The 13,286-nt window shown below is 61.3% G+C and overlaps 1 protein-coding gene and 1 non-coding gene across 5 annotated transcripts in view; one reads left to right on the top strand and one right to left on the bottom strand.

Annotated features, from left to right (window-relative positions):
• LOC102380719 overlaps positions 1-1,808 on the top strand; it is a 4,859-nt gene extending 3,051 nt beyond the window's left edge. For 2 of the 3 annotated variants that reach the window (XR_003092343.1, XR_003092341.1), the window contains exons 2-3: positions 1,056-1,158; positions 1,671-1,808. This is a non-coding gene — a transcript (uncharacterized LOC102380719). Of the gene's footprint in view, positions 1-44; positions 239-1,055; positions 1,159-1,670 lie in introns of those variants that run through there. The other variant, XR_003092342.1, reaches the window with a different exon arrangement.
• Positions 1,809-2,534: 726 nt separating this feature from the next.
• The window catches only part of LOC102381370 (F-box/WD repeat-containing protein 4-like), a 19,129-nt gene continuing 8,377 nt past the window's right edge, over positions 2,535-13,286 (bottom strand). Inside the window, exons 1-5 of one of the 2 annotated variants that reach the window (XM_025195269.1) lie at positions 5,907-6,013; positions 5,061-5,340; positions 4,109-4,249; positions 3,838-3,979; positions 2,535-3,705 (exon numbers count right to left, since the gene is read on the bottom strand). In XM_025195269.1, the coding sequence (XP_025051054.1) occupies positions 3,589-3,705; positions 3,838-3,979; positions 4,109-4,249; positions 5,061-5,197 (537 nt within the window). In that variant the 5' untranslated portion in view covers positions 5,198-5,340; positions 5,907-6,013 and the 3' untranslated portion in view covers positions 2,535-3,588. Of the gene's footprint in view, positions 3,706-3,837; positions 3,980-4,108; positions 4,250-5,060; positions 5,341-5,906; positions 6,014-13,286 lie in introns of those variants that run through there. The other variant, XM_014527349.2, reaches the window with a different exon arrangement.

Genomic DNA, 13,286 nt, shown 5'->3' with positions numbered 1-13,286 from the left:
CCGCCCCGCCCCGCCCCAAGCCCTGCGGCCACAGGCAGCTCGCATTCCTCGCCTCGCATCCAGGCTCACCAAAGACAGACCCGCCGCGGTTCGGGCAGGGGTAGCCGGATGTGCCCGGAGACACTGGCTCCAGACAGAGGAGCTCCTTGCACTGCTGTGCTGAGAGGGAAGGAGCCCAGTGCTCTGCGTGGGGGGGCCTGGAGCCCATCCTGAGAGAGAGCCCCCTGCTCCATGCGGGGTACCCGGGTCCCGGGTGCACGTCAGATCCCTGCAGGGAACAGCACAGCCTGCGTAGGGGGCTGCGGGGTTGAACACTCAGGGAGCGGAGCCCGCAGGCGAGGAAGGGGATGGGAAGGGATCCAGGGGGGCAGGGCCCAGGCCCCGGCATCCATGGGCCACGGTTAACCAAGCAAAAATAACTGAGTGGCCAAGACTATAGCCACAGGCAGGAGCTGGGGAGCGGAGACTGGAGGTGAGCCGCCCCCAGCCGCCGCGCTGGGTCACCGTGCAACCGTCTTCTGTGGCGGCGCGGGAGTACGTTGCGGGAGGCCGGCCAGCTGCACCCCATTCAGCCTCGCTGGTCCCGGGCAGCTCTAGCACAGAGGTCTCTGGATGCGGTGCGGAGGGGCCCCTCCATGGTGGCAGGAAGCTCCAGGCCCGGCTTTCTACGGGCTGTGGCTGGCAGGAGCTGCGTTTTCCTGCAGTGCGTTCACCTTGTGGAGCTCAGCGGCTCTGGGAAGACAGGAGCACTCCCATGTCGTGACTGGGTCAGGCAGCAAGGCAGTTAGACCAGGCTCGGTCACCGGCGAGGCCACAGATGGTGCCACGGCCACATTGCAAGAGCCTCCTCACGTGCTGGGCCCTGTTGGTAGCTGTGCAGCCCCTTCCCCACAGCTCGGGGCCAGTGGCTCCTTCTGGGCCCCCATCAGGCCTCGGTTTTCAAGGGGCCCTTCTGGTTTCCTGCCGCGGGAAGGCTCCGCGCTCCCCCGTTACCTCCAGGGCAGGGTGCTTGTGAGGGGAGATGCCCTCGCTCAGCCTCTCCTCTTTCGTCGCAGGTACTACAAGAAGTTCTCCATTCCTGACCTGGACCGGTACCAGCTGCCCCTGGAAGCTGCTGCGCTGAGTTTCACCCACGCCAACAACACCCTGATCATCACGGTAGGGTCCTGGCTGGGCTCCTGGCCTGGCTTTACATGCAGGGAACCTGAGGCAGGGAGCAGGGTCTCACCTGGCGGTCACCCCGCCTCGGCAGGGGACCAGACAGGGCCACTGGTTCCACAGCCTGGCCCCAGCTGGACAGGCCAGCGAGTCTGGCGAAGGGATTAAGGCCAGCTCAGCTGCCCCCTTCCTCCCATTGTCTGGGAGGGCAGTCAGCATTCACCACACAACACTGCCTGCCTGGGACATGTCCCAGCCCCGTGGCCACCCCACAAGGACAGGAGCCAGGGACTCACCCGCTGCCCAGAGGGAGCAGCCACCTCCTGGCTGCAGCACCTGGGGGAGCGTGGGGGCTCCTCTTGCCCATCCCTTCTGCCCCCAGGCCCATACTGCACCTGCCACGGGGGTAGAAAAGGATGGGCGAAAGGAGAGGGCACGTCCTGCCCCGGCAGTCGGGGCCGGGATCCCGGAACAGGCTGGGGCACTGAGGCTGCCGTATCGCACAGTACCAGAAGCCGAAGGAGATCCTGGCTGCGGAGCAGGAGCTGCAGAAGGAGCTGAAGAAGATCAAAGCGGTGGACGACGGGGATGGGGACGGGGAGTGCAAGACCCAGTAGGCACCCGCGGGCACCCCCCAGCCCTGCTGTTCATCCCCCATCTTTCTCTAATAAAAGCAGCCTGCTGTGAGATGCTGCAGGGATCTCTGTTTGGGACCCGTCTCCCATCTGAGGGTGGGGGGACAGGCACCGTAAGTGAGCCCCAGGGCCTAGGTGCTGCCACAGGCCAAGACCCCAAAGGGTGGAGGGTTTCCGGGCACTGTGGGGTAGGCTTAGGGCTCGTCCAGGTGCCCCAGGGAAGCCCCCCCACCATTACCTATCGGGATGGGCTGGAGGCAGCTCCTGCGCTCTGGGCCCGGCTCTTTCAAAGGAGGGTCTTGGGGAGGGCTTTGCTGCTGCATCAGCCAAGGCCCCAGATCCAAGCCAGGAGAGTCCCATCCACCCTCCGCCCTGGGCGTGTGGCCGCCTGTGAGCTCAGTGGCCGGCAGCAGTACGAAGCAGGGGACTGAGCGCACATCGTGTCGCAAGGACAGAGCTGGGCAGAGCACATGGTGGGGATGAGGGTAGCAGTGACCCCAGGCAGCACATCCCTGCTCCCCCCACCTGGCTGGGGCGTGGGGCATCTCCCCCAGGAGCACGCCGGCCTGGCAACCCCACAGCCAGACAGGGCTCCCAGCTCAAAGATGGTTGTCCATACCGATGGCTTTTGCCCGGGTGCGAGGCCCGTACCCTCTGAGCCACACCTCAAGGGTCGGGTAGTTTTATCGAAGCCAGAGAGCCCCGGGGACCCCGGCTCAGACACTCCCTCGGGTAGAAAGGAAGGAGAGAGCCGGCGGTGGCTGCAGGGAAGAGGGACGTTTTATTCTCCCACCATGTCACGGAACAGTGAGATCGTTGACCTGGAGGTGCTCTCAGGGGTCACCACGTCCTGGACCCTGGCCGGGGTCTCCCTCCTCCGTGCCCAGGTCGCCCAGAAATACAGCGATGCTCGGCTCGGAGCAGAGGGAGGCTGCAGGTCCCAGAGAAGAGCCGCATGCTGAGACCCGACACGCTTCAGGATGCCGCTGTCTGCATCGTTTCAGTGCGACTTTGGGGCTCCCAAAAGGGGAGGGGGCCCGTGCAGCCTGGAGACCAGGCAAGTGGCACAGCGAGCCCGTCCTGCCCACTGCCCTGCTCCAGTGAGGGGTCGGTGCTTGTTCCAGCCAAAAGCAAATCCCAAAGCTTATTTAATTCCAAGCCAAGACGCCTGGAAGCCTGCAGTGCCCTGGAGACCCCCAGCCTGGCCTTGTACATTCGCCATCTCCCCCCGGGGCCCAGAGGCAGCTGCCTGGGGCACGAACACCAGGCAGGCATGGCCTGGGCTGCTGCTTTTGGAGCCTGTTGCGGGTCTCGGACCCTCAGCGTGGTGCAGTGAACATCCTGCCTATTCTGAGTCCCGTAAACATGTCCTCCCCGTGTGCGTCCCAGCCCTGCTCCCGGCTCTTACTTCAACTCCCATAAGGCGCCACGTAGAGCAGCGGTGGGGAGAGGTCGGCCCCACGTGCCCGTGATCCCAAGGCTGATCTGTGCCCCCGGCGGCTGCGTGGCCTGTCCTGGAGCGCCGGCACAGGGCTCCCTGCTGCCCCAAGGTGCCATGTCCCACCAGGAGAAAAGTGAAACCCCAAACCAGCCACACCACCCGGCTGGCACAGACTGAAAGGAGCAAAGGCCCCTTGGTCTTTATTGATGTCTAAGGCAGGTGGAGGAGAGGCTGCCGGCCCCCCTCCACGCTCCCTCCAGCAGCCAACATCCCCGTGAGACGTGTCCAGGGCCACGTGCCTCCGTCCCCACCCGGCAGTCCCTGAGCTGAGTGTCCTGCTGTGCCGGGTGGGCATCAGGGGGCCGTGAAGTCGAGGACGTGCAGTGCGGAGGCCAGGGCGGCGTAGAGGTGGGTGGTGTTGAAGCGCAGGCAGTACACGGGGCTGCTGGTGGGCGACGACAGGGAGAAGCTCTGCGGAGGACCAAGAAGGACAGTCACGGTCTGGGGCTTGGGCTCCCTGCCAGCTTGGGTCGCACTGGGATCTGGGACCCAGAGCCGGGAGCAGCCCCCATCCAGCCCCACTCACCCGCAGCCCGGCCTCACCTGCAGGCACCGGCTCTGCCGCTTGTCCCAGAGCCGCACGACGCCGTAATAGGAGGAGCCGCTGGCCAGCATGTGGTTCCCGTCGCTCCGGACGCAGTACAGGGCGCTGTCGTGGGGTTCCTCCCACTCCAGGACACATTTCCTACAGGGCAGGGAAAAAGCTGGGAGTCAGCAAAGGCACCTGGCTACCTCGGAGCCAGCTGCTGGCATGGGCACCGGAGAGACCCAGCTCCTGGCGCCCGCCTATGTCCCATGCCCCGGGCTGGCTTACCGCGTGCTGGCCCGCAGGTCCCAGTAGCGGATGTAGGTGTCGTAGCCGCAGGAAAGCAGGGAGAAGGGCGTCTCGTAGAGGACGTCCAGGACGCCGGCACCGCGGTGGAAGTCGGTTCCTAGGCAGGTCTCGAGCTGCCCGCTGGAAAGAGATGGGGTGAGGGGGGACTCAGCATGGCCCAGACCTGGTCCCTGCCACACCGGTGTCACAAAACCCCTCCAGTGCCCAGCCGCTAGTGCTGCGGGCATGTAAAGAGGCCCTGGGTATTATGGCCAGCCGCATCCCAGGTTGAAAGGCTGCGGAAGGGGGAAAGAGGCAGCACAGCTTGGCAAGAACAGGCCTCGCTGAGCACTGAAGACCCTGGTAAGAAAGGCAGGAAATGAAAGGCTGATTGAAAAATCATAGACATCCTAGAGAAGTGGGGCTGGGAGGGACCTCCGCAGGGCATCACAACAGAAGAGCTGCCCTGCAGACCCGGGTCCGTCCCGACCAACCTCCGGTGTCACGCGGCAGCAAAGAGCGGTGACTGGAAGGGAGAGTGACCTGGGTCTGAGCAGGGTTTCCCCAGCTCCTCTCTCCCTGGAAGTCTTTAAGGTCCGATGCAGAGGCCGTGCCCGCACTCCCTGCTCAGTAGCGACCAATGCCCCTTTCCTCCAAGCACGTGTCCGACCCCGTGTGAATCTGGGGAGCTCTCGGCTCCCACCACATCTGGGGGCCACGAGCTCCCTGCTTTAATCCCAAACGGGGGGAAACAACGTCCTGGTGTCTGTTTTAAACTGCTGGTCTGCTCGTGCCATGCGGTGACCCCTATTCTTGTCCAGTGAGAGACCGTCAGTAATAAATCCCAAGTGGCTTTCTCTTCTCCACTGAGTATTTGGGAAACCTCCTCCTGTCCCCCCTCCAGCGTCTCTTGTCTAAGCCGACCAGGCCTGGCCCGGCAGTCTCTCCTCACCCCTCCACAGCACCCATCAGCCCCATTGCTCTTCTCTGCGCCTTCTCCAGTTCTTCTAGATCCTCTCGGAGAAGCAGGGACCAGAACGGGGCACCGGGTTCAAGGTGTGGACACACCACGGATGTATGAAGGGGCATCGTGACACTTCATCATGTCACTGGAAACAGAAGCAGGTTAGACAGACACGTGGCCGGGATGGTTGAGTCAGGGATGATCCTGGGCTAGACACCCTCGTGAGGTCCCCTCCAGCCCGACGTTCCTACGATCCTACGATCTGGCCCTTAGAGAAGAGAAGAGCAAAGAGCAGCAAGAGCTCGCGAGCTGCAGGTGTCTAGACGGGGCAGACACATGCAGAAAGGGGCATCGGCACAGAGAGAAACTGGCACGAGGTGGGGACACCACTGCTGTAGTTATGGGGGTGGCGAAACGTGCTCTTCCTTGCAGAGCGCCATTGCCCCAGGCAGCCGTGCTGAGCAGAGGGCGACACAGACCCCTTGGCGCCCTGCCCCAAGAGACACTCAACGTCTTGGAGCTTCGCCACCGGACACGGATTCAAGCGGTTCTTTCTGAGCAGCACCCGGGCTGGCTCCCGTAGGCACCGAGACACGGAGAGGCAGGCAGGTACCCGATGGCAGCGGTACCCTGGGGCTCAGGGATGCTAAGCCGGGTGCTGCAGGCACCCGAGTCACGTCACGCAGCTACGGACACAGCCCCGGACAAGCCCGGCCCGGCCCCCAGCCTCCCTGCAGCCCAAACCTGCCCGCCCAGCTGCCGGAGGGGCCACCTATCTGCCGCTCCCCCCTCCCGGCTTTAATCCCAAAGGGACACAATAAACCTTTGGAGCACCTGCGCTTCGGCCGCCGTCTGAGGCAGGCTCTGGGCTCTCGGGACAATGAAGTGCTCTTGAAAGCCGACAGCATGGGCCCGGCCGGTGGGGTCACTCCCGCCCCCCCCCGGTCCTTCGGTTACTTTATGCTGCTTGATCCCGTGTCGCGGTGGCTCGCCACACTCGCCAAATGCCTTAATTCCATCTGTAATCTGGGCTAAAGCCTCGTCAGGGGGATAAAGACCACACAAAGGCGCGATGGAGTCCCAGGAGCTGGTAAAACAAGCAAACACCTTTGTGTCCGGGGAGAGGGATCGGTGGGAAAGAGGCTTAGGCAGCCGGGGCGCTGGGGTCCCCCCCAGATCAGAAGGCAGGGCCCGGCCCGGGCCGCGCGGCCAGCACGCTTCCCTGATCACAGCGCCGGGGCCGGCCCGGCTCCCCGGGCGCCCTCCAAAGAGCAGATTATGGAGAAGAACAATTTCTTTGTGGCTGTGTAATTCCCTCCGTGACCGTGACTGTGGGCAGCCACACCGGCCCCGATGCCAGGCCCCTAGCAACCATTTAGAGAGGTCGGCCGGCCCTAGCGATGCCCCCCCTCCCCGGCCAAGCCCCTCGCCCGGGCTTTAACATCAAGTGCATGAATTAATCCCCCTGCCGCGGACCCGGGGTGCGGGTTATTGGACTCTGCGCCCCTCCCGGCAGCCACCGCCGCCTCTGCAACCTTAACCCTTGCAGGGGAGGCTGCCACGTCGGCCCCAACACCTGTAGGCGGGTCGGGGGGTAGGGGCACGGAGGAAGGATGGCTGGGCTCGAAGCTCAGGCAGAGGGCTGAGATGGTGGGGGGGTTGCCTCAGTTTTCCTCCGTGCCTCAGTTTTTCCCATCTGTGAAATGGGGAGAGAGGTCCATAAATGCTTCGAGGGGCCTTAGATGCTCCACAGTAGGAGGATGGGGAAGTTCCTCCCCGCCCTGACAGCTGCTTCTTGTGATGTAGATACAGGTCAGGCCGCGGCTGCATCAGCGCGGGGAGCCCTACCTGCTGCTCCGTGCCAGGACGCGGTGCCCTCCGAACACACACGCGAAGCTCACCAGCCCCCACCCAGGGCACAGCCCCTGTCCCACGAGCACGGCTGGGGTCAGACAGCATGGGACACCCTGTCTCCCACGTCCCCAGCCGGCCTTGCCCCATGGCCTGGGGGCAATGAGAGACTGACGGCACTGACGGCGGTAAGCAGGCAAGACTGGACCGTGATCACATCCAGCGTCCTGCCGGGGTGAGCACGAGCCTTCAGAAGGACACGTGGGAGGTTTCCTCCTCTCCCGTCACCCCCACCCCAACCAGGGAGGAGAAAGAGTTCGGAAGGGATAACCCAGGCCCGTCTGGCCAGAGGGTTCAGGACCTGTTCAGCGAGACAAAGCTCGCATGCCCGCTCGAGCTGTGAGAAGGGAGAGTCAAGGCCAAACCTCACGTTTCCCATGCGGAGAACCCCGCGCGGCTTTCACCGCGCGCCCGCCCAAGCCCGAGACACGGCTCAGAGCCCCCTGGGCAGAGCAGGCCAGGGTGCGAGCGACCTGGCACTACAGCCATCCGGCGCGCAGAGAGGACACCAAAGGGGGAGAGCGCAGCAGGGGAAAGGCAGGCGCAGCGGATGCATTGCAATGAAGTCCTGACCTGCGTGAGCATGTGGCAGGAGCCCTACAAAGGGCCCCTGTGCCAGAGCAAGGGCCCCCTCTAAGATGGAGACCACTGCTCCACATCCCTCTGTCCCCCAAACAACACGGCTGCTAGCCCAGACGGCCTGTCACCGCCCAAACCCAACACGAAATGAAGGCCCTCTTTCCTTTCCCTGCAGGCTCTTCCTTTGCCCTCCTCCAAACACCGCACTGAGCCCGTCCTGCAAAGCGCACGAGGCCACAAAACCCTGCCCTTCCTGCCCCAAGCTCAAGCTGTGGGCGTTTAGTTTCTGCTGGCAGAGGACGTGGGCCCAGTGACAGATGCACCCAGCACCTGAAGCACCAGGCTGCAAAGGCCTCTCTTCCTCAGGTGCCCGGCGTCAGTCGCTGCAAACTGTTCAGTCTCCGCCTTCGAGCACTGGACGTCCCTCGCTGCCACGTGAGGCCGGCTGGACAGGTGTCTGGGGCCTCAAGGTGCTGACTGGTGTCTGGAAGGATTTAACGGGAGCTCGGTCACAGAGACAGCCTGTTTCATGCAACATCCCCACTCCGCTGCTGAGGTTCATGCGTCTGGGAAAGGCACCTGCCGCACAAGCCCAAAAGCCGGAGGCGTTCATGTCCATCCATTCTGGTCGGACGGCGAGGAGGATCCTTTGCTGCTTTTCCCTCCTCTCTGGACCCTGCAGCACGCAACTGTTTTTATGCGGTTATTTTTATCATCTTTCAGTGGTATTCGGTGTCTCTCCCCCATGCTGGGTCGGGATGGAGCCGGCTCGCAGGGATCAGCAAGCGGAAGCAGCCAGGGGAGCGTGGCCCTCCCGGACAGGGGAGAGCGACGGCAGCAAGGATGAAACGCATCAGAGACCTGACATGTCCGATCTGGGCTACATAAAGGATCCGGTGCCCCCGATCAACACCCACCGGGGCTGGATTCCCACATCCTCATGCTCTGGCCTCCAGGGTCTCTTTGGTTTGGACAGGGATGATCCTGCCTCAGGCAGGGGTGGGACTAGAGGTAACCTCTGCAGGTCCCTGCCAGCCCCGCGGCTCTGGGAGTCTAACTGAACCCAGGGGGATGTCTTGGTCCTGGAGCAGAGGCTTTCTCCAGGCTTCCAAGGAATAAGGAGGATTTCCACAGAATCACAGAAAATGAGGGTTGAAGGGACCTCGGGAGGTCACAGCTAGTGCAACCCCCTGCTCCAACCAGGACCAGCCCCAACTACATCATCCCAGCCAAGGCTTGGTCAAGCCAGGGCTTAAACACCTCCAAGGATGGAGACTCCAGCACCTCTCTGGGGAGCCTGGTCCAGTGCTTCACCACCCTCCCGGGGAGAAAGTTTTTCCTAATCTCCAACCTCAACTCCCCTTGCTACAGCTTGAGCCCATTGCTCCGTGTCCTGTCGTCGCCCCTCACTGAGCCCAGCCCAGCTCCAGCCTCTTTGCAGTCCCCCGGCAGGGAGGTGACGGCTGCTATTCAATCCCCCTCGGTCTTCTCTTCTCCAGACTCAGTCAGCCCAGTTCCCTCACCAGTCCCGTCCCCTAGCCCCCTAAAAATGTGTGTTGCCCTCCTCTGGACTCTGTCCAGTGTGTTCACATCCTTTCTGTAGTGGGGGGCCACAGCTGGACACTGCGATCACAATGCTTCAGATTTCCTGAGGTTTTTCTATCCGACTCCAAACTCGAAGCAAACACCAACCTCCCTGCATCCAGTTCGGCCTCCTTCGGTCCTGGTCAGCTCTCCTAGAATCCCAGAGCCGCGGGGCGGGCAGGGAGCTGCAGAGGTCACATCTATCCAACCCCTCTTGAGGCAGGATCAGCCCTGTCCAAACCAGCCTGGACAAACCCCGTGTCTGACCTCGGAGCCACACGACACAGTCACCCCCGACACAGCCCCAGGTATTGCCCCTGTCCTCGCCCCTGGGATACAGGGAGGCCACGGCCACCGACATCCTGCTGCTGCCAGTGGGTCACGGACGCTGCAGAGAGCCTTGGCCGAGGCCGTGTCCCCGCTGCAGAGGAAGGCAAACCCCCCAGTGCAACCAGTCTGAGCAGGGGGAAAATCCCTTCTTGCCCCCGTGCAATGCAGGGCTGAGCCTGAGCACAGGGGCAAGACCCTCCTGCCAGGGCCCTGAGGGGTTGGTGCCAGTCCAGTCAAAGAGGGCACGACATCCAGATGGTATCTGAAGTTATACCTGAGTCGGGCTCGTGCTGCAACTGATTTGCAACTCGTTTGGGCTGTTAATTAGTTTGATTTCCCAGCGTTCCTGCTGGGGTTACTTGCTACTGACACACAGCGGACAACGCGGGCTGGCGAGAGCGTTCGGGGGCAGAATATTTGCTGAAACCGAGCAGACTCGAGCACTCGCTCTGGAAATCAAAGTCTGAAGATTATGCCCGTCCATCTGGGATGGGAAAATGACTCCGCGTTAGCTGCACAGCCAATTAAAACAGACCAATGCGGCCGTGCCGCAGGATTTCAAGTATTAACCACTTGGAACAAAGCAGTCGTGATCAACCTGCTAAATACGTATTGCACACACAGAGATGCACACGCACGTATATAAAACCCGTCCAAGTGATCCAGCTGCTTGAGCCGATCAATCCGACACAGCTAAAGCCGAGCAGAGAAGCAAAATTCATCTAACGCTTACTCAGAGCGGAGCATTTGCCTGGCTCTTGTCATTGCACCTGGATGAGAAGAACAAGCTGCAGGCAGGTCTGGAAAGGGCAGCGCCAGGGGCTGCAGATGGCGAGGGGAAACCCTTCCCAAGGGGAAGGAAAGCTTGGAGGCGTGAAGAAAGGAGCCACCCAGAGCCCAGACCCGGCGCGTTTTCGCTTGGGAGCTATAGCAGTCCTCGAGGTGACTTGGGCACACACCCAACGCCGTCAGGCCTGCAGGGAAGGCAGGGGCTCGCTCCACGTGAGGAAAGCCACAGGCTGGAGCCAAGCGGGCCGAAGGAGGAAGCACGCGGGGCTCAGAGGGGATGTTTTCACCAATGCCAGTCCAAGCGGTGCAAAGCCTGTTGGGCCCGAGAGCTGGCGGGGGGCGAGGAGGCCGGTGGCGGTGGGGATGGGGAGTGGAGATCTGCCGTCTTTTCTTCTGCTTTCTCCGGCTGGGCCCACACACACTTTAAATGGTCCAATAAAAAGATACAATTTCTTTACCTTTCTTGCTCTGGGACCCTGTGAGTTTTTGTTGTCCGGGTTCCCCTAAGGTTAAGTTCAGAGGATAAACTGACACGCTGGGCTCTGGGAAAAAGCCAGTTCCTTCAAATAAAGCCACAACAGTGCAAAGGGGACCCCGCTGGGGCTTTTATTTGGGAAAACAAACAGAAATGGCACCGAGCCCTTCTGCTTTACGAACCAATTTAACTATCAAACCCAGGCTCTCCCTCGCGGGGGTGAGGAGGGGACAGAGATGGGGCCCGACAATGGGCCGAAACCTCGGGGGGAAAAGGACAAAACAAGCTGTCTGTCCCCTTGTCTGTCTTGTCCCGGGCTCCTTTTCTTAGCACACGTGTGTTCTTGTACAAACGATTAGATTGCAATTTGTATAACACGGTGACCCCCAAATTCAGACGTTTAACCCCTTTCTCTGCCAAGAATGTCAAGAATGCCGCGCTGGCTTTCTTTCCCCAGGCGGGGTTGGGGCCGGGGGGGCTCTCTCAAACTGTGATTTCTGGGGGAAGAGAGAGAGAGAGAAAATAAAGAGAGGGAAGGAGAGGCAGGGAATCCTCTCGCACCACTTGTGTGGGAAGGGGCGGCTGTGTGGGACCGCTCTGGAGGTCTCCTTTAGCGGGCAGACAACAAAAAATGGAGAAGGCAAATCCAAACAAAGCCATCTGTTGAAATGAGTGGCGGCCGGGGGGTTCCTCCTTCCCTCGCCTCCTTTCTTCCCCTCTGCGTCTGCTGAGCCTCACTTGGCCCCGGGGGGCAAAGTACAGATGGCTTTGCCTCGCGTCGTGGGGACGAACCCGAGCGATGCCCGCGGAGCCGCCGTCGCCGCCTTGCGGCACTGGGAGGCCGTCGTAGGTGCGTCTGGATGGGACCGAAAGGGCCAGGCCGTGTCCCCGATCCAGGGGCTGCCACGAGAAGGTTTAGTCTGAAGCCAAGGCTGGGATTCGTGGCGGCAGGAGACTGGAAGCCGGATAAATGGCGCTGATCGGGTCCAGGAATGCAACGTGACAGCCACCGGCTGCAGTGAAGAGGAGCCCCAGTGCTTCCCTCCAGGCCACGGGGAAGTGGGTTGCATGATCAGCCCAGGACGGGGCCAAAGGAGAGCTCTGAGGGCATGAGAGCAGGGAGGCAGGGATGCAGATGTGTCACTGCCGGCCCCATGTAGCGCTGGGTCCGAGAAGGGCTTATAACTAGGACATCTGTCCTGAGATCACCCTGGGGTTCCCATCCTGCTCTCCACAGGGAGAAGCACTGGTTCTCCCTCTTCTTTTCGGCAGCCCTTCAGATACTGAAGATGTTACGGCCCCGCTCTGCATCGCCTTGTGTCCCAGCTGAAGGGACTTCATTTTCTCTTGCTCTCCTTGGACGCTTTCTCTTCCAAGCGCTTTCTCACCCTGGTCACCCAGCTCTGGACCATCTCCAGCCTCCCCACGTCCCTCTAGCACCTTTTTTCATGCCAGCAGCTCTCACATCCCTGCTGGCCTGGGACCTGTTTCAAATGGGTCCCTGTGGTTTAAAGCATCCAGTCTCAATGCTGAAGAGTAAGCTTTCCCAGGCTTTTCGCCGGAGGCCAAGGTAACCCAGCAGCAGGGCAAAGACACTAGAGGTGTTGAAAGATTGTGGATCTGTGGCAGCCTGTGCCCCCAACCATGCCAGGCTGGGCTCCACTATCCTATGTGTGCCCCCACAACCACCTCCACCCACACGAGACATCCAGCTCAAAGGTCCTGCTCTGGTGACAATGCCTCACATCAGGTCCTCACCTCTGCATCAGAGCTACGTAAGCAATCCCCCCCCCCAATACACCTGCTGTGAGGTACCAGGAGACCCCTTGGGACTTAATACAGGGGAGTAAGCTGTCAAAAGCTGCACAGGGAAGATGTCCAGGACTCTCTGAACGACTGGGATGGACTTGAACAGCCGGCACAGGGCTGGGAGCGCAGCTCACACAGAGCCCACTCTTCTACATTAAGGCAGTTTCTAGAAAGGCTTATAACTAGGAAGCACCTCTGTGAATTTTGGCCCAAGGACCCCACCCTGCCCAGCCAGCCTGCTGCCTCCAAACCTGACCTGCAAAACAGAGCAGGATGGGGTACCAGGCTGGAAACACTGGATTTGGATAGAAAAGCACCAGCAATGGTCAAGTTTCTCAACCTAAGCCTTGAAATGACTAAGAAACCTTATCTCATGCTTTCCTGGTTTTGCTCCCTGCCTGTTGCCTCTCACTGTAGACCAGAAGGGCTCTGTGGCAGGATCCACTGTTGCTCCATGTTGTAGGGCACCCAGCAGTGGAGCCCCGTCCGGGACGAGGGCTGCTCTGGGACTACAACACAGGTCCAGCCCTCAACCCGCGCGCGGGGAAGGGTTAACAATGAATTCAGCTGCTGGGCTCCATTTCCTCCCCATGTCAAAAATCATCACATCTTAGAGATGTGGAGCTGGAAGACACCCCAGAGGTCACAACCCCCTGCCTAAAGCAGAATCATAGTTTCCTAGTAGCTCGGGTCAGGAGGGACCTGAACAGATCACCTCGCCTGACCCCCTGCCACCG

The sequence above is a fragment of the Alligator sinensis genome, unplaced genomic scaffold (genome assembly GCF_000455745.1).
Source record: "Alligator sinensis unplaced genomic scaffold, ASM45574v1 scaffold859_2, whole genome shotgun sequence".
Taxonomy (NCBI): domain Eukaryota; kingdom Metazoa; phylum Chordata; order Crocodylia; family Alligatoridae; genus Alligator; species Alligator sinensis.
This window is presented reverse-complemented; position numbering and strand designations above follow the sequence as displayed.